Source organism: Azolla caroliniana, unplaced genomic scaffold (genome assembly GCF_043228905.1).
Source record: "Azolla caroliniana isolate FFs.n. ecotype wild unplaced genomic scaffold, voAzoCaro1.0.p SCAF_4, whole genome shotgun sequence".
Lineage (NCBI taxonomy): Eukaryota > Viridiplantae > Streptophyta > Polypodiopsida > Salviniales > Salviniaceae > Azolla > Azolla caroliniana.
This window is the reverse complement of record NW_028230439.1, coordinates 12,621,361-12,641,510: the sequence shown is the minus strand read 5'-3', so window position 1 is coordinate 12,641,510 and position 20,150 is coordinate 12,621,361. Positions and strand designations below refer to the sequence as shown.

The 20,150-nt window shown below is 39.2% G+C and overlaps 1 protein-coding gene across 1 annotated transcript; it reads left to right on the top strand.

Moving 5' to 3' along the window:
- Positions 1 to 742: 742 nt before the first annotated feature.
- DGL1 (dolichyl-diphosphooligosaccharide-protein glycosyltransferase 48kDa subunit family protein) lies at positions 743 to 14,247 on the top strand. The gene is made up of 14 exons (XM_087317841.1): positions 743 to 977; positions 1,067 to 1,177; positions 1,687 to 1,823; positions 1,926 to 2,051; positions 2,207 to 2,260; positions 2,359 to 2,472; positions 2,746 to 2,801; positions 2,900 to 2,941; positions 3,025 to 3,100; positions 3,177 to 3,248; positions 10,809 to 10,934; positions 11,028 to 11,132; positions 13,631 to 13,714; positions 13,795 to 14,247. The coding sequence occupies exons 1-14, from the start codon at positions 806 to 808 to the stop codon at positions 13,840 to 13,842; spliced, it is 1,323 nt and encodes a 440-aa protein (XP_087173967.1). The 5' UTR covers positions 743 to 805; the 3' UTR covers positions 13,843 to 14,247.
- The last annotated feature ends 5,903 nt before the right edge of the window (positions 14,248 to 20,150 follow it).

Genomic DNA, 20,150 nt, shown 5'->3' with positions numbered 1-20,150 from the left:
CAATACCTCGTCCTCCTTGAGGATGCTACTAGTCACTCTCACCCCCATCGAAGAGAAAGTAACGGAGAAACTTGGGAGTTTTCATAAGGAGCCAAGTGAATGAATCCATAAATAATAATAATAAGCTTAGTGACAAAAGCATGCTCTCATTTGTTTGCCCTTAGGAGTTGGAGGGCATTTGGTGTGTGTGGGAGGGAAGTTGGGTGACTCTTGCTTTCAACTTTTAACTTCCATGTCCTTCCCTAATCCCCCCCCTACTTGCCCTGCCCCTGAAAACCGAAGAAACAAACACACTACTGACGCACTCCTTCTCCTACTCCTCCTCGTAGTGTGTATATGTGTGGGTGTATGTAGCAGTAGAGTGTAGAAATTGGATCTCTCAATCAAGCACTACTACTTCTTTCCCCGTGCTCTGTTCAATCGGATGAATCCACATCCTTCCGCAAGCCCATGCCCCTGCCCCTGCCCTTGCCTTGGAGAACCGAAGAAACCAACAACACCCTACTACCAACACTCCTCTCTCCACGACTCTATCTACAATGTATGTACACACTATAGTGTGTTTGTAGTCTAGTCTAGTCTTGTAGCGTAGCAGCAAGCACAGAGTGTAGAATTTGGAGCGCTACTTCTTTCGCCGCCCTGTACTTCGTCTATGTATGTATGTATTTTGTATATGTATCTACATACTGCACATATCTATCACTTTGCCCCTCCCCTCCTCTTCTCTTTCTTTCTCTCTGCTCTGCTCTGTTCTGTTCTGTTCTGTTCTGTGTTCGAAGAAGGACAGGACGAACCAGCCCTGGCGATGGCACCTCGCCTTCTCAGTTTCTCTCTCGTTTCCTTCCTAATTCTCCGTCTTCTTCCTTCTCTCTGTCTTTCTCTGTCACTGGATAGATCTATGCATCCTCGCCTCTTGGTCCTCATAGATGATTTTGCCCTCAAATCTTCTCACTCCATCTTCTTCAACTCTCTGTTAGGTAATCTTCTTCTCCCACTCCCAGGGTTCTTTTTTTTAAAGCTTTTCTCTCTCTATTTTCTCTGATTTTTGTTCTTTTCTGATCTGCAGATCGTGGTTATGAGCTTGATTTTAAGCTCTCATCGGACCCATCCCTCGCTTTGAAGAAATATGGAGAGTATCTCTTCGATGGGCTTGTCTTGTTTTCTCCCGCTGAAGAAAGTAAGTGATTTTTGCGGTATTATTTCAGTCATTCTTCTCCATACATGCAAGGAGGAATGTCGTTTTTTCTCTATAAAGATGTTTATCATTCATTTCATATGAAAAGATAAATAATTAATGTGGGATCTCCTTGTCCATTCAAATCGACATAGTCAAGGATAGAATTTTATTATTCTCTTTGTAAAAAATGTGGATCTTTAGATAAGCCCGATAAGAACCTGTGTTTTTTCTGTATACATATGGGGAGCTCTATATAGGGCAGATACATAAATAATTTTGGGTTTACCAGGGTTATGCTGCTAGATCTAGATAAGGAGAGATATTTGTTTTTCGTTGTTTCTATATAAAACATGAGAATGTATTTGGTTTTGCATAAGTCTTGAAGGCAAATAATTTCTATGCAAGGTGTATATAACTTGAGCATGTTTTGTGTATAAACAGTGTGTGAAATAATGTATGTGGATCTCTATTAAGAAATTATATTGGTGGCTGTGATACAACTTGGACAGATTTTGGAGGATCTGTGGATGTTGCTGGGATCTTAGATTTTGTAGATTCTGGAAGAGATTTGATTCTAGCAGCAGATGGGGGCATGTCTGATGTTATTCGAGATCTTGCGAACGAATGTGGAGTAGAATTTGATGAGGTATATATAATCTGTGCAAACTGATAATTTTTTTTTCTTCTCTTCACATATTTCACAGCATTTTTTATTGGATTATGAAAGATCGCCTTGCAACTTTTTCAGGATCCTAATGCTGTAGTAATTGATCACTTAAATTTTGCTGTATCGAAAAGCGAAATGGACCATACATTGATAGCCTCAGACTTGCTTCTCGATTCTCCTGTGATTTTGGGGGATAAAGTCATCCAGGTGGGGGGCCCACAATCTGTTTGAATTTATAATTTGGTGTCTTTAGTAAATTTAGGAGCTCTGTAATTTTAGTATGAGATTATCACATACTAAAATTGATTATAGTTTGTTGTATAATTCGCTTGTATATCTGCTTGTTTTAACTTGTCTGACAGGCTCCAGTACTTTTCCGTGGTGTTGCGCATACTGTGGCACCTACAAATAGTTTGGTAAAACTTAGAACTTTTTCATCTGATGTATTGTTTCTCTTGTGAAAGAGAGACTCCCACCAACATTTCAAAATGGTTTATTTCTTGATTATGCTCAGGTTATCAAAGTCTTATTTGCTTCTGCTTCAGCCTACTCTGCAAACCCTAGAGAACAGCTAAGAGATCCACCTGCATTGACAGGCTCATCCATTGGCTTGGTCTCAATTGTACAGGTGATTTAAAGCTTGTTTGTGCTTAACTATTTATCTGTTATGAACTCCAGAATACTTTAATATGTCTAGGTATTTTTTTAGCACCAAATGTTTGTAAAAGTTGCAAGTGACTAGTAGGATATATAGATGATATCATGTTGTGTTGAACTTTATGCATGTGTCTTTGTTTGTCATAGGACCTTTTACGATGTTCACCCATTTTTTTGAATCTTTATTTAAAGCTGGCTACAGTATATCTGGATATATAGTGTTCTATTTTGTTCTTATCTACAGGCAAGGAATAATGCACGCATCTTAATCTCTGGATCTTTGTCTCTATTCAGCAACAAGTATGTCAATAACTAACAGCTAGGCTGTATATGTCTTTTTAATCTTATTGGTTTGAATTTCTCTGAGTAGTCAATTATATTTGCTTGTCCCATTGCAGATTCTTCATGTCACCAGTAGAAAAACATGGAAGTGCTGAAAGGTGTGCTTGTTATAAATTTTTTTCCTTGAATTCAGCAGTGTGATATTAATGATATGATAGATATGTTTTGGCATTGCCTATAGATATGAAAAGTCTGGCAATGCTCAATTTGCAATTGAGCTCAGCAAATGGGTTTTCCATGAACGGGGTCATCTGAAGGTCTAAATCTATGTCAATTTAGTTTGCACCATTCTTTTTTTGTTTTCAACAAGTTGACATATTTTTGAAGCTACAGGCTGTCAATGTTCATCATCATAAATTTGGACAAGTAAAAGAACCATCAATGTATCGCATCAGTGACCATCTGGTATGTTAGATCTCATAGTTTGAATATGTACTCAGGTGTTCTACGATTTAGTCTTATCTTGTTGACTGAAGTCTTAAAAACCATTAAGCATATTGACCACATGTAATACGTTTCTTGAAATGATGCAATATCAATTTATTATTTAAATGCAAACTTATCTTAATCATTACCTTCTCTCAATGTCTGTTGTGGATATGCTCATGTCGAGCACTTTCTTATTCTGTGTATAAAAGTTATTATTCTTAGCTTAGTGTCCATCTATCTGGCTAGCATTGGGCATCTTGTTTTTTGTCCCCTGTTCATTTTCTCTTAAGAACAGAAGGATGGAACATTACAAGGGCAATTTCCTATATATCTCCGGATAAGTTTGTCACCAACCCCAGCCAATGGATAACAGCCTCTCAGATAGCATACACAGAATAGTTAGACAGATTTGATATCATCACACCAATAGTGGATAGAGACAGGGAGATATGAAGGGATGGAACCAAATGATTGCCTCTTTAGGGAACGCCTTGGAGTTGTTGCCCTTGGGAAATATCATGAACTTTGGGGATCATACATGCTTGGAACTCTTCTTGCATGAATGTTGATGCTACTGAGAGAAACTGTTAAGGAACAGTGGAACACACCTTCCAACAGACAAGGCAACCTGAAGGGAGCTAAGAGGAGATCAGGGCACTGCTGGATTACATGCACAGACAGACAGAACTGCAGAGAGAGAAAAACAGAAGAAGAGGGCCACTGTCGTTTTGGAAACAATAGGATTCTGTTTCCTTAAGGTCTTTTTAGATTGATATGTATATGAAACTAGGTGTCCTAAGGGTGTGTTCACACCTGTGCACATAGAATGCCGATGACCCTTTATTCTCAACAACCTCCCACCTAAAGGCAATGTGACTTGAGATGAGAAAGGATCAATCAAGTCTAAGTATGTACAAAGCTGAAATACATATATCCAACTCCCACCATTTGTTAGCAATGAGCAAACAGCTCTGCTGGAACACCCTTCTTGAGAAGATCTGCAGGCTTATCATCTGTATGCCATTTGACAAGCTCAATGCTCTTGCTGTTAAATACATCTCTGATGAAGTGATACTTCACCTGTATGTGCTTCTTCTTTGCATGAAAGACAGGATTTCTTGCTAGCATGAGACAATATGATTGTCACCATGAAGGACATGCAACTCTATGATGCAAAGAACTCCCAGAAATCCATAAAGCCTCCTTGCATGCCTCAATGGCAGCGACATTCTCTGCCTCTCTAGTAGACAATGCAACACACTTCTGTAGCCTGGAGATCCAAGAGACTGCTCCTCCTGTGAACATGCATCCCAGAAGTGGACTATCTGCAGTCCACATGATCAGCATAGTCTGCATCTGTAAGCCAATGGTGGCTTCTGCTTTCCAAAGCTGAGGCACAAATCCATTGTGCCTTTGAGGCATCTCATAATACTTTTGTCATGTACCTGCTAACCACTCCCACTGCGAAAGCAATGCCAATACATGTAGCAACCATAGCATACATCTTGGGCAAAGCAAAGATTGTCTGTAAGGTACCATTATCTTGGGGCTTGTTTTAACTGTTACTATCTCCTTTTGAGCTTACAGACTATCGTCTCTTCGTCTTTTACCACAAACCCTTCAGGCTACTGTATATATTTTTCTTCATGCAGATCACCATGTAAAAAAGCAGTTTTTACATGCATTTCTATGAGCTCCAATCTTGAGCTGCAACTCCATATTACTGCTTGTATCCCTTCACACCAATCTTGCTTTGTACTTTTGCAAGGAACTAGATGTAACCTTCATCTTGTAAACCCATTTGCATGGAAATGTTTTCTGTCCTTTAGTCAAATGCACCAAGTCCCAAGTGCCACTTTTTTCAAGAGTTGCTGTCTCTTGTCTGTCCATGGCTTCTTTGAAGCAAAACAGTTCACCACAGCCTGTCGTCATGACATAATCAGCCACATTATTTACACCAGGAACATATCTGTCAGGCTGTCTAGTAGCAATAGACGATCTCCTAACCCAATGATCATTGTTTGCTGGTTTTTGAGACTGCAAATTATCATCTTCAACTTGCCGTCCTGGCATTTCAGCCTGCAAATCAGCATTAACAGTTTGTTGTCCTGGATGTTCCTGTACATTTGGTGGCTCATCATTATGGGCAATGGCGGGCTGATAATTTCCAGCATCATTTTCTGCATGTACTTTTACAGCAGGTACTTCCCTGTACAATGGACCCATTTTGCTGTCTAAAAGGTATTTCTTTTAGGACTACAACCCTACGAACCTCCTCAATCTTTACACGCTGTTTATGCATGCGATTATCTCAGAAGATAATGTCACTGCCATGGACTATTTTCGGAATGCCACAATCAGCTGCAACTAAGCCCAAAATGATTCCTAATGTAGTCATCTTGACTACAGGCGAGAAGATCTCATCAAAATCAACTCCATATTCTGGCTTGTATCCTTTTGCAACCAATCTTGCTTTGTACTTTGGCGAGGAATCAGAAATGACCTTCATTTTATAAACCCATTTGCATGGAAATGTTTTCTGCCCTTTAGGCAACTGCACCAAATCCCAAGTGTCATTTTTCTTAAGAGATTCCATCTCTGACAACATGGCTTTATACCATTTCTTATTGTCCTGTCTGTCCATTGCTTCCTTGAAGCAAGTTGGTTCGCCACAATCAGTTACCATGACATAATCAGTCACACTGTTTTCATCAAGAACAAATCTGTTAGGCTTTCTAGTAACTCTAGACGATCTCCTAACCCAATGCTCACTGTTTGGTAGCTGTTGAGCCTGCAAATCATCATTTTCAATTTGCAGTCCAGGCATTTCAGCCTGCAAATCAGCATTCACAGCTTGCTGTTCTAGCTGTTCCTGCACATTTGGTGGCTCATCATTATTGGCAAAGGCTGGCTGATCATTTCCAACCTCATTTTCTGCATTTGCAGGTAAGTTTACAGCAGGTGTTTGCTGCTGTACAGCGGGCACATTTTCCTGTCTAAAAGGTATTTCTTCTCGGAATACAACCCTACGTACTTCCTCAATCTTTTGGGGTTGTTTATGCATGCGATTTTCCTGGAAGATAACATCATTGCTGCGTACTATTTTTCTTTTCTCGGGATCCCACAATCTATACCCCCATTTCACCCCACCATTGTTAGAGTGAAGACGCTTAAGTGTCTTATCAATTTGATTCTCAACTGATGCCAAAAATGTTCGAAACTTGTCGAGCACTTCATCCTTGCTACAAATAGGGTAAATCCATACCTTCCGTGTAGCATCATCGACAAAAGTGACTAAGTATTTTCTTTCCCCCGAATGATAGCCCTGGCATCTGACATACATCTGAATGTACTAACTCAAGCGGGGACGACTTCAGCGAAAGAGACTTTTTATGAGATGTTTGTACATGTTTACCATAAATGCAATGATCACAATGTTCAAAATCAGCATAACGAAGACATGGCAAGTAACCCAAACGAGACAATACTTTCATACTAGTTTCACTCATGTGTCCCAACCGGCCATGCCACAAAGAAACACTAGGCTGCTCGGTTATGGCAAACAACATGGTCACTCACACTAGATACATGGAGAGGATACAAAATATCTCTTTTACTACCCTTGGCAATAACTCTAGATCCCTTACAAATCTTCCATTTCCCATCACCAAAGGTTGTGTGAAATCCATCATCATCTAGCTGTCTTGTGCTAATCAAGCTCTTCTTGAGCTGAGGTTGAGGTACATGCCGTACATGCTGAAGTGTGAAAGCAGAACCATGCTGAAACTGTAATTGCACAGTGCCAATACCTGCAATTTCACATGCATAGTTGTCCCCAAGATGGACAACACCATGTCGACACCTTGTGTAATCTGAAAACCACTCACGATGAGGGGTGATGTGAAAAGAAGCACCGGAATCGAGTATCCAAGTGTGCATGTCACCATCCGTATCTGCAAGTAAAGCATGTTCTCTATGGCATGATGAAACAAAGAGTACATCATTTCCACTATCACTATCATGAGTGACTACATTCATCTCTTCAATTTTAGTATTGCCTTTCCTCGGTTAAATGTCTCTCTTTTCTTCTATGAAATCATCTATCTTCTTGCCCTTTCCTTGCTCTTTCTTCCATTTGAAACAATCACGTTTAAAGTGACCCTTTTTGCCATAGTGATGGCATTCTACATCTTTACCACGTGATTTACTACGACCATAACTATCAGATTTGCCTCTTTGTTGTGACCTACCCCTCATATGCAACGCACTAGAGGACTTATTGGATGCATTGTTTTGCCGACTCATCTCTTCCATGAGTAGAGAACTCTCTACACGGGCATAAAGAAGCATCACATTTGAATTGCTCATAGCAGTCCTGAAAGTATCCCAACTTTTTGGCAAGGTGCAAAGTAAAAATGTGGCCTTAAACTCATCATCAATGATGAATTTCAAGGCAACCAGCTGGCGGAAAATGGAATTGAACTCACTCAAGTGAGTTGACGTAGGTGTCTCTGTCATACGCAAATCCATAAGTTTCTTAAGCCAATAAACTTTGCTAGCTGCCATCTTTTGGGCATACAGTTCCTCTAGTCTAGTCCATATAGAATAGGCGGAATCCAAACCTTTGATACTAAAAAGCAAGGCATCAGAAATCGACAACTCAATAGTCGATCGTGCAAGCTCGTTCAACTCTTGCCAATCATCTTCGTCCATATTTGTAGGCTTTACCCCTTTGACTTTAATAGGCTTTGCATGCTTCTTTTGCAGTAGGATGTTGTTGCATTGCTTTTTCTAAACCGCAAAATTATGTGCACCCTCAAGCTTCTTGATGTGCATAAGGTGGCTATTGTCACTGTTGCTAGTCATGATTTCTTAGCCCAAACAGAGGACCAAACTTGCTCTGTAGAAAATGTGACTTGCTTTGCAGAAAACCCTAGACTCTGCTCTGCAAAAAACCCGAAACTCTGCTCTGATACCAGTTTGAAGGCAGCATGAGGATTAGGGTTTAGGTCAAAAACAGAGAGGGAGAGAGAGTGAGTGAGAGACAAAGGGAGAGAGAGATGCATGCTGTCTTTGGTTTTTGGTTTTTAGATATTATGTATATACAAGTCAAAAGAATGCTACGAGTGCGTTCACACTCGTGCACTAATAAAAGGCACGATGGCCCTTTATTCCCAACAGACAATAGTGGGGAATATGTGTCCAAGACCTTTCAAGTATTTTGTGATAGCAAAGGGATAAAGAGGGAGGTCATTGCCCTCATAATCCACCCCAAAATGGAGTTGCAAAGCTTATGAGTTATACAAACTTTACAAGACAAGGTGAAATCTGTACTTCAGGCTATCAATAGTGAACTTTCTCCATCAGCATACAAAAGCATCACATTTGAATTGCTCATAGTAGTCCTAAATATATCCTAGCTCTTTGGCAAATTGCAAAGCAAAAATTTAGACTTAAAATTAGCAATTGGCAATGGTTCGGTTTGAACCGAACCGAACCGAACATCGAAACCACAGCTTAAGGGATTAACGGTTTTAAATACTTCGCTTCAGTTCGGTTTAGGTTCAGGTTTTTGTAAATGGTTCGGTTTCGGTTTCGGTTTCGGTTTCAGCTCGTTGTGGGGGCCAAAGGTTTGGTTTGGTTTGAGCCTCTATCTACTTAACGGTTTCTGGTTTAAATGGTTTGAAGGTTTAGAGTTGACACTTGCTTATTTTCTTAAATATTTTCTTGAATAATTTTTTGAACAACGTTTGCATTCTTAAGACTAATTTTGACATTTTGAGAAAAATTCTAAATTTTGAAAAACTTAAAAAATTAAAAATAAAAATTGATATTTTGATTTTGACCAAACTACAAAACCACGGTTTTAAGGGTTTTAACGGTTTGAAAATCTCTTAAATTATTTGGTTTGGTTTTGGTTTAAACGATTTGTGGTTTGGTTTTAAGTTTCAATTTTTTGAAATGGTTCGAGTTTGACACCCTCGAATGGAATGGAACCAAATCGTTGCCGATTGTTACTTAAAATCATCATCAATGATGAATTTCTTGTGCAAATCTATAAGGTTTTTCACCCAATGAACGTTGTTACCTGCATACTTCTAGTCATACAATGCCTATAGTCTAGTTTAAATAATATAGGCAGATTGTCAAAACCTAAACTCATCATCAATTACAAATGTCAAGCAACCAACAACTGGTTGAAAATAGAGTTAAACTCACTCAAGTGAATTGACATGGATGTGCCCTCTTACATGCACAAATCCATAAGCCAATCAATTAACTTTGATAGCTCAATGGTCGAGTCTTCATCCATATCTGTAGGCTTTGCCCCTTCGACCTTGATATGGTTTGCCTACTGCAACAAGATATTGTAGCATTGCTTTTTCCTCATATAGAAATTGTGTGCACCCTCAAGCTTCATGATGTGCATGAGATGGCTGCTATCACGTCTACCAACCATAATTTTTAGCCAAAGAAAAATGACCAAAATATTAAGCAAATGCAGGCCCTAAGCTTGTGAATTCCTGTCAGTGTGTAATGGGTTTGCTTGCAGAGAATCCATGTGTGGGAAAACCTGAGGAACTGCTGCCTGTTGCCTGTATCTTGTTTGCGTTGATGTGTAGTGCACTGCGCTGACTGTTGCATCCCCCTGCCTGTCTCTTGCTTGCATTAACTTGTAGTGATCTGTGCTGATTGTTGCTGCTTGATTTGAAAATGTGACCTATCATGTTGAAACCTTGAAAGAAGAGAATAAATTGAAAAATAGTGGCTACATCAAAACTGGGTGTGAATAACCCACCTGATTATCCCAGGGGGTACAGATACAAAAGTGGCTATAATGATTAGTATTTCCCACTTAAACTGGAGGCTAACTCTTTCCAAGGAATGGGGGGAAAACCATAACATGCCACTTAGGACCCCTACTTGGACAAAGGCAAGCTGTTGTGTAGGGTAGGGTACGATGGGTTGCTGTTGTACCCAAAACAAACGCCCTACTGAACTGCACTTCATTCCTATATTATTCATCATGATTGGCATCACTGATATGAAATTAGCAAATCTGATGCAATTATAACCGATTATAACCTCTTAAAACATGACCTGTTGCATTGACTGTCACGTATTTCGAAAACGTGACCTATTGTGCTGATCGTCGTGTGGTTTGATACTAGTTTGAAGGGAGCTGAGAGCAGATCAAGGCACTGCAGATCAAGTCACTATCTCTAAAAGATAGAAGCTGTCATTATCCATCATAGAAGTCGTAAGACATGCTAATATAACTCGCTTGGTCGAGAATATCTTAATAAGTGGCATATTGAAGGGACATCTCAAAATTGGCATGTAGTCTATTAATAGACCGGTAGCATCTTATTAGGATGAGATACAATTATGCCAGTTCTATAGATTTGTAAAAATGTTTTGGTCTTGTAGGTCATTTTGGCCTCATAAAATGAATTACTTCATGTTTTTATCTCTCCTATTGCTTGTTTATTTATTTCTTAATGTTCATTTAATGTGAGTGGATGGTTATCATAGGAATACTCATTGGAAATATATGAATGGAGTGGAAAAGACTGGAAACCTTATCAAGCCAATGATGTCCAAGTTCAGTTCTACATGATGAGCCCTTATGTTTTGAAGACATTGGAACATAATGGCCAGGTAAATCTGCATTAGAATATTTCCTCAAAACATGGATTTGGATGTGAATATTCAGGATTACATTCTCTTATCCATGCATGGCTTCTTACTCAGGGCCAATACTCGACATCATTTCAAGTTCCTGATGTATATGGAGTGTTCCAATTCAAAGTGGAATACAACAGGCTTGGCTACACTGGTCTTTCACTGAGCAAACAGGTAGGCCAGAACCTTGAATGATTTGAGCATCATAGTATAGGATGACATTGTTCTAGTTTAAAAGTGCTATACTTGTGATGGCGTGCGAGTGCAGTGTATGAGGTTGTTGAAAGAGTAGTATGAATCCTAATGGAGAATTCTCTGATTGCATGCCTGAATGCCTGTATTAGATTGTCTTTCAAGACTTGGTTGCGCTAGTCTTTCACTCATCAAATATGTGGGCCAGAACCTTGGGAATTTATGAGCAGCATTAGTAAAATAGGATGATATTGCTGTTTAAAAATGTTGTTATTATCCTTGTGATGGTATGTGAGTTCACTCTATGAGATCTTTAGAACAGTAGTGTGAGTGTCCTAGTTGAGAACGTCTTCAGATTGCTAGCCTGAATGGGGATGTAGCACAATTATAGGATCACCCTTCAAACAATAAACAACAGGATGTACAGATATACATCGTGTAGTATGCATGCCCAAGATTTGATTTTGTTATTTAAGTTACGTAGCTAATCTCTGATAGGATCACCCTTCACACAATAAACAACAGGATGTACAGATATACATCGTGTAGTATGCATGCCCAAGATTTGATTTTGTTATTTAAGTTACGTAGCTAATCTCTGATAGGATCACCCTTCAAACAATAAACAACAGGATGTACAGAAATACATCGTGTAGTATGCATGCCCAATATTTGATTTTGATATTTAAGTTACGTAGCTAATCTCTGATAGGATCACCCTTCAAACAATGAGCAACAGGATGTACAGATATACATCGTGTAGTATGCATGCCCAAGATTTGATTTTGTTATTTAAGTTACGTAGCTAATCACTGATTTCAGCTTCAAGAACTTGGATATCTTTGTGCATGAACTTCTTGGACTGTACAACAATATCTGAACTTGCTATACAAATCCCTGACTAGTAAAAAAAATCAATAAAAACCTTAAAAAATGCACTTGAGAAATGCACCATTAGAAGTTGGCATGTGACACATGATGAAATACAAGACACAGGTTGCAAACCCTCCCATGAACGATTGAAAGCTTGAAAGATGTCAAGGAAATTGAATATCATGGCCAATCAAGCGGGTGCTAGTCCAAAATTCCTCATGTATCATTGTCATAAGTAGAAAGCGATAACCCAAAAGATTTATGAATTCTATAAGCACAAGAAGGGAGCAGGATTGAATAATAACGTGGAAAACACCATTTTATGAAAACATGACTATAGCCACAAATTGGAGAGCACCGCTGCCACCAAATTTGACATTCTTTCCTATTGCATAGTTGACAAGTGTGGAGTAATTCCATGTGAAAAATGTAAGTTAAATGAGGTACGAGGTGAATGTGACCCTATTGGTTGTAAAAGAGAGGCATTGGCAAGAACGATTACTTAAGAATAGGGAGAAAACAGATCATAATTGCGGTTAAAAAAATAAAGAAACCCAAGGATTCTGTGCTTTTTACCAAACTCCAAAGGAAAGAAATCTTGGTAATAGTTGTACAGAGATTCTGGAATAGAGTTTAAGATGTTCTTATGGCTGTAAAACGAGAAGAAACATGGATCCTGCATACTTCTGAGAGAGGGAGGCAGGGAGTAACTTCTTCCCATCCGAGCTGGACATGTGCGGTGTGACATTAGGGACGTGCATAATGATAATATGGGGCAATGTCTGAAGATGACAAGGCAAGAGAATATATTTACCTCAATTCTTTCTAATATTGTGATGAAATGAGGTAAGGAGAAGCAAATAGTGCCTTCACTACTAAAACAACAGATAAATTAATTAGAAGAGGTGGGTTTTACAAACATTAATGTTCAACTAAGTAATTTCTTGGATCTGAATGATATTCTTGCGATTTATGAAAATTCCAAATATCAAACTTCCCTTTAGGGAATCATAAAATATGGCACTGTAAGGGTTGAAGCCAGTAGCGGAAACATAATTGTTTCCAACAGAGGAAAGAAAGAAAGAATGGCTCCTGGTACTAGTAACTCAAGGAAGGTTGTGAACTTTGTCTTTTCCTCGCTGAGCCCAAATTACGCTATGAATTTTTCAGGAGTTTGAGCCACTCAACCAAAGGGAGGAGTGTAAACATTTTAATACATTGTAGATCCATGTTGTGCATTTTTGTTCATAGAGCTAGGAGTTTGCAACGAGTTGACTCAGACATAAACGGAACCATTTAACCATTACATTCCAACTGATAGAGAGAGAGAAAGAGCGAGGAGTTTGCAACGGTTCGACTCAGGTGTAAACGGAACCATTTAACCATTAAAATGGTTTGGCCGTTTGGTGGTTCAGTTTGGCTCGGTTTAGGCTTGAGGTTTCTTACTGGTTTGAGCTCAGGTTGGTTCAGCTTGAGGCTTGCTTAATCTGCTCAAACCAGTTAAGTCACTTATATATTTTCCAACTGATAGAGAGAGAAAGAGAGAAAGAGAGAGAAAGAAATGTTATCATTGGGAGAGAGAGAGAGTGTGTGTGTGTGTTCTCCAGATCCCAGTACGGCCTTTTAGGCATGATGAGTACGAGAGATTTATTCAGGCAGCTTATCCCTATTACAGTGCATGCTTTTCAATGGTATAATTTGTCCCTCCACTGATTTTTTTTCTCCTAGTTAAGTAGTGCTATGTTTCACTTCAAAGATGTGTTTCTTTCAGATGTTTGGCTTCTTTATTTTCGGGATTCTCTTCCTTTATCACAAATGATTGCATCAAATGGGAGGTCGTCCCCAAGTGAATTGTTTCCAGCTAGAGACATGGATATTTGAGATTCAGTTCTTGTAGGAGCAGTTTATGAAGAAAAACAGGTTTTGAAGATGGCAAAGGAAATATATACGTTCTAATATTCAATTTTGCAGCTAATTCAAGGAACGAGAAAGGTAGCCTAATTTCATTTAACAGAAATGTGTATACAGAAACGTGGGTATATGGTTTCGAAGCTGGCTGCAGGGCATATCTGTCTTTGCATATATTGAGATTGAATGTGTAGTTTACAAATTCAGCTAACTGTTCACTAAGTCTTCGCTAGGAATAAAATTGTCGTTTTTAACATAAGTGATTTGGAACTCTGAAATGTGAAATGATGAGAGAGTTAAACCGGTTTAAGATGGACACTGTTCTCATGTATCCAAACTGATAACAGTGTCGGTATCAATTCATGAAATAGAACATCAAAGCTTTCTTCATTTGTCATCTAGAGGGTGGCATATTGAGTTAGTTAAGAGCTATTTTTGTAGCTCAGAGGTGGCTAATATTGAGGTCTTTTGAATCTGATTGATAATGAGAAAAGTCTTGTTTAAAGGGTAGGGCCTATGAAATGGTAAGGTGATAAGGGGCAATCTTTCATAGTCACAATCTTCAATAGAAATGGCTTGCTAGTTTCCTCTTAAATATTATATAATGGTTTGAAGGCGTTCAATTTACTCTTTGCAAGCAAGTTTTGGGTGCTAAATACTAAAAGTGTCCAATTTATATGGGAGGAATCTTATAATTGTTAGTTGCGTCATCATCATTGACGACAACTGAAAAATCCTTTGCGAGTCAAATCTATGGGAACTATACTTTGGGAGGTTTGATCCTCTAGGAATATAGCATATGTAACCAAACTCTTGATGATTGTATTCCAAGAATGTACGTGGTTCTCTCTCATCATGAAGTTTTGACCTTTTATCTTTTGGAATGTGAGGATAGATTCTCAAACCAAACACTATCAAATGCTTGCATACGACATCTTTTTCTATCCAAAAGCTCTCTAGAACTTCACTATCCAAAGGGACCACATGTAGTTCTCATTGCGTTACCCCAAAATTATAGATTATAAGAAGTTGAAGTGGCATGATGGAATCTTATACAACAGTGGACTTTAATGTCCTTGATGGATTTGTTTGTCTCAAAGTTTTAGAGCTTGGTCATGATACTTACATGGCTGAACATTTTGGGATCCAGAAAACATTAGGATTAGTTACTTGATCATTTTGGTGGCCTTTGATTTTGTGGTAAATTATGTGACTTGTTGGACAAAGATACCGAATCATTGCCCCTATGGATTATTGCACCCCTTACCAATTATTGAATGACCTTGCCAATCTATTTCCTCAGATATTACTACATATTTGCCACTTTGTAAAGGTTTTGATACTATTCTAATAATAATTGATCGATTTACAAAGATGGCACATTTTATACCATGTCTTAAGAGCATCACATATGAAGAAACAACTAATCTTGTTATGAGAGAAAATTTTCGACTTCATAGTCTCCCAATACAACATTATTGGGTCTCAATTTGTTTGTAAGTTTTGGAGGCATTTAATCATTACTCAAGGTCTCATGCAAACTCTTCTAGTCATCATACACTAAGTGTTGATCAAATTGAATGCACTAATCAAACATTAGAACAATATATTCGTTGTTCATTAGCTTCCAACAAAATGATTGGATTGATATGTTTCATTTCCTTGAGTTTGCATACAATAAGTTAGTGCATTCCTCTACTAAGGTCACATCCTCCTTCACATATAGTGGCAATCATCCTCGATGGTCTTTCTTGGAACTTCCTAGAGTTTCTACAAATCCAAGTGGAAGTGTTCACTCATTTCCTACAAGCAGTAGAAGCCCACAAAAGCATTGCGCATCATCTTCAACATACATTTCACATTGATGATCATGTATGGTTATTGTGGCGACACATGAGAACGACACGACCTTGTGATAAACTTGATTATCAATGATTGGGACCATTTATGATCTCATCATAGATTAATGAGGTGACTTTTTGTCTTGATCTCCTTTCCCATATGCAATTTCACACAGTGTTCCATTGTTCCCTTCTCAAACCTTCGTGACAATTACTAATAGGTGTCCCACCATTTACTACAAGGGGTAGTAGACCACAAAAGCTTTGCGGATCATCGTCGTCTTCAACATATGTTTCACATTGATGATCATGTATGGTTATTGCGTTGACACAGATTAATGAGATGACTGACTTTTTGACACAGATTAATGAGATGACTAACTTTTTGGCATAGATTAATGAGATGACTGACTTTTTGACGCAATAAATTATATTATATAGTGGATTGGGTCCAGGTTATGATCCAAATGAATCAATGATCACACGTGGGAATTTAACCCGACTTCAAATCTTGTCAATGAATTTCATCTTCAATACCGCAATGAACCTAGTCCTAATGTACCCAAGATAGTTCGTATGACTCATCATTTTAGGAGGGGGATAATGAGATAGTCACCACATGATAGCCAGGCTTACACCTATGACCTATGTGTACAAGGTCAAGGACTAACTTCTTTTTCATGCTCTTCACCGACATCCAATCAACGACAGGCAGATTGATCGGGCACACTCGGACACAGACTTCGCAAGCGATACATTTGTTGAATTCAAAGTGAATACGACCGCGAAAACATTTAGATGGTACAGTTTTTGGTGAAACTGGTAGACACGCTGCTCTTAGGAAGTAGTGCTAGAGCATCTCGGTTCGAATCCGAGTAGCGGCTTTCGGGTTCGAGTTTAAAGCTATCTAATGTACATATGTACTATATTATTACATAATATTATAGTTTGTTGAAACATGGAACATTCTAGAACTTCCTGGAACATTCTAGAAAACCCTAGAATGTTCCATGAGCCACTATATAATCTCACTTTTGTCGAACCATTCCAGTTCAACACCAGGCTCAAGTCCCCCAAGTAAAAGCTCTCTTGTATCTCTTGTTCAACACTAGGCTCAAGTCCCCCAAGTAAAAGCTCTCTTGTATCTCTTTATCTTAATACGTATTCCCTTTCATAGTTACTCTCTCTCATTCTATGCTTTCTCTTGTGTTTGGAGAAATTATGGAGTAACTTCCCATATTCTTCACTTTCTTTGAATAAGGAATTTGTCCTCATGCAAATGCTTTTGGTAATTTTCTGACTACATCCAAAATCATAAAGCACTTTCAAGCTTCATGGCAGTATTTATCAAACCATTTTTTTTGTGAACTGCATTTCTTGGTGCATTTCCAAGATGTGTGCTTGGTCGAAAAACATTTTTTTGTGCATGAGAGAATGACATTCTTAAAAGCTTCCCATTTGCATTCCTCAACCATCTTTGTCATTCGTAACATATCCTAAACCATCTTGGAATACATGGGCGCTCGCTTATGGTTCATGCTCAAGTGCGGGTGTTTATTATCTTCAATGGCTATCTCACAATAAAATCTATGTATAGATTTGAGGTCAATATATAAAGTGCTTATGATTAGATTCAGGTGTCCATTCAGCAAGTGTGAATTTATGTATATGATCCAAAATACCGTCAGAAAGGAACACATAGTCAATTACACTATTTCCATTGTGTTTTCTAAATGTAAAACCATTACTGTTGGGCCATAAGGATACACCATTTGCAATAAGCAATCTGGTACTATTCCACATTTGTAGGAGTAACTTCCCAAATTGATGTAGATCTTTTTCAGCACTAGAAGAGCGGCTATACATTTGTATTGTGGTAGATAATATGTAGAGATGTTGATGATGATGTGGAAGATGATTGAGGACCTGTCAATGAATCTCGCAAACAACGCAAGTGGAGATAAGCACTATTACACAAAGAGATGGATAGATAGATAGATTATATTATCGTCTTCGGAGGTCAAATATGACCTATGAGACCAAAAATATTACATTTCACGTGATACGTGTGAAGGTGAGTAGCGATTCTCGATGTTCAAGAACTTACCAATGAATGTTGCAATCGAGAGTGCACATCGTGGTTGTGAGAGAAATTCGTGCAAGGATTGGGCTCGATCAGAGAGAGAGAGAGAGAGAGAGAGAGAGATGTGCTCAAAGAAGACTATGTTACATTAACCCTCGAACCCATTTTACAATGCGTAGTCTCTCACTTATATAATTAGGGCAACTTAGCCCTAACTGTTAGGACGTGTTCACACTAGGATACAAGTGGGTAGAGTAGGACTTTTACCCCAACAAACTCCCATGTAAAAGGACTACTTTGTCTACAAACAATGATATGGGGTTATCTCCCCCGTAAACCTAGATTACAATTTGATCTAAAGTTACAATTGTATAATTACAAGTCAGTTGGCATATGGCTGAATTGGCAGAGGTAAAGTCGGGATCTAGCCTAATTCAGCCAGTCATCCGAATCGTATGTCGTTGGGGTTGGCTTGTTTGAGTTGGTCGAATCAACTGATTCAGATCAAATTTTGTTTGAATCGGCTCTTTTGTTCAAATCAGCTCGTGTTCAATTCTGACTCTTGGCCTTTGGTCGATCGTTTGCTTCCATCTCATGCTTGCTCCTATGCTCCTAGTGTTGCATCTTCAGCTTCTCGGCCTTTCCATTCTTTTGATTTTGCCATTTTAGCTCGTTTGATTGGGCCATGGTATTTGACTTACCTTTTGCTCCTCGTTCGGCTCTCTTCTGCTTGGTCACTTGTCATAGTCCCATCATTGTCCTTAGTGCTCCAACCCGTTGTTCCGAGAGTGGGTTCGTCAAGCAATCGATGATGTTCACCTCAGTGTCGATCTTCCAGTCTTCGAGCTTCCCCTCTATTACGAGCTCCCAGATATATGATGGAACTGTACGTCAATGTGTTTTGCCTTTGCATGATAGAAATGATTCCTAATTGTACGAAAATAACGCTCGGCTACGACCGAGTCTTCAACAAGGAATAGAAGAGAACAAACTGAAAGCGAGATGACACATGATGTTTACGTGGAAAACCCTAAACGGGAAAAACCACGGGAGCCCACAGACTCCCAACTATCACTATGAGAGGAGGAATACAAAGTGAGACTCAGAGGCAACGACCTCGAGCTCTATGTCTTTGCGAATGGCGGTTACAAACAAAAACTAGTTTTGTATATATATATATATATATATATATATATATATATATATCTCACTCTTTGTATACAACTACTCTACAACAACTCACAATAATCAAATCTCACATAAAGTGATTGCCCTAAGTCATATTTATACTTATATGACATTTGGGCTATTTACAAATATTCGCTCACTATGAAACATATTTACACATATGTCCTTCGATCCGGTTTGCACTGGATCCATCCGGATTCATTCGATCCGGCTCCTCCGGTTCTCATCCGGAGGGACCGAATTCCCAACAAACTTCCCCTTCACTCTGGCATGGGATTTCTCGTTAATCTGATTCGTCTTCGACACACGTCCAGCTTGTCGGTTGAAAGCACCTTGGTCAGCATATCTGATCTGTTCTCCTTTGTGTGGATCTTCGTTAGCACGAAGTCTTGATCTTCTACCTTCTCCTGGAGCCAGTGATATCTCCTCTGGATGTGCGTGGTCTGGGAATGGTAGGCCACATTCTTCGCAAGGTAGATGGTACTTTGACTGTCGCAGTAGATCCGGTATTCCTCCTGTCGGATCCCTAGCTCTCGGATGAAGTCCTTCATCCAGATTATTCCTAACCGGCTTCCACAACTGCCATATACTCCACTTCCATTGTTGATAGTGCAACGGACTTCTGCAGCCTCGACTGCCACGATACGGCTCCCCCTGCATAAGTCATAACATATTTGGATGTAGACCAGTTGGTATCCGCATCAACCGACATATCCGAATCCATGAATCCTTCTGGTTGGGGTTTACTAGCGCCGAATCGGAGGCACATACTTGAGGTGCCTTTCAAATACCGGAGTATCCACTTGACTGCGTTCCAGTGCTCTTTTTCGGGATTGCTCATGAACCGACTTACTGCTCCGATTGCATATCCGATATCCGTTCGGGTACACACCATTGCGTACATGAAGCTCCCGATGGCGGAGGCATATGGTATCTTCATCATATCTGTGTTCTCTGCCTTTGTCTTAGGGCTTTGCATTCCGGATAGCTTGCAGTTTGCCGGGAGTGTCAATCCGACCGGTTTTGCATTCGACATGTTGAACCACTGAGGCACCTTTGTCACGTACTTTTCTTATGACAACCACAATAACTTCTTCTTCCGGTCCC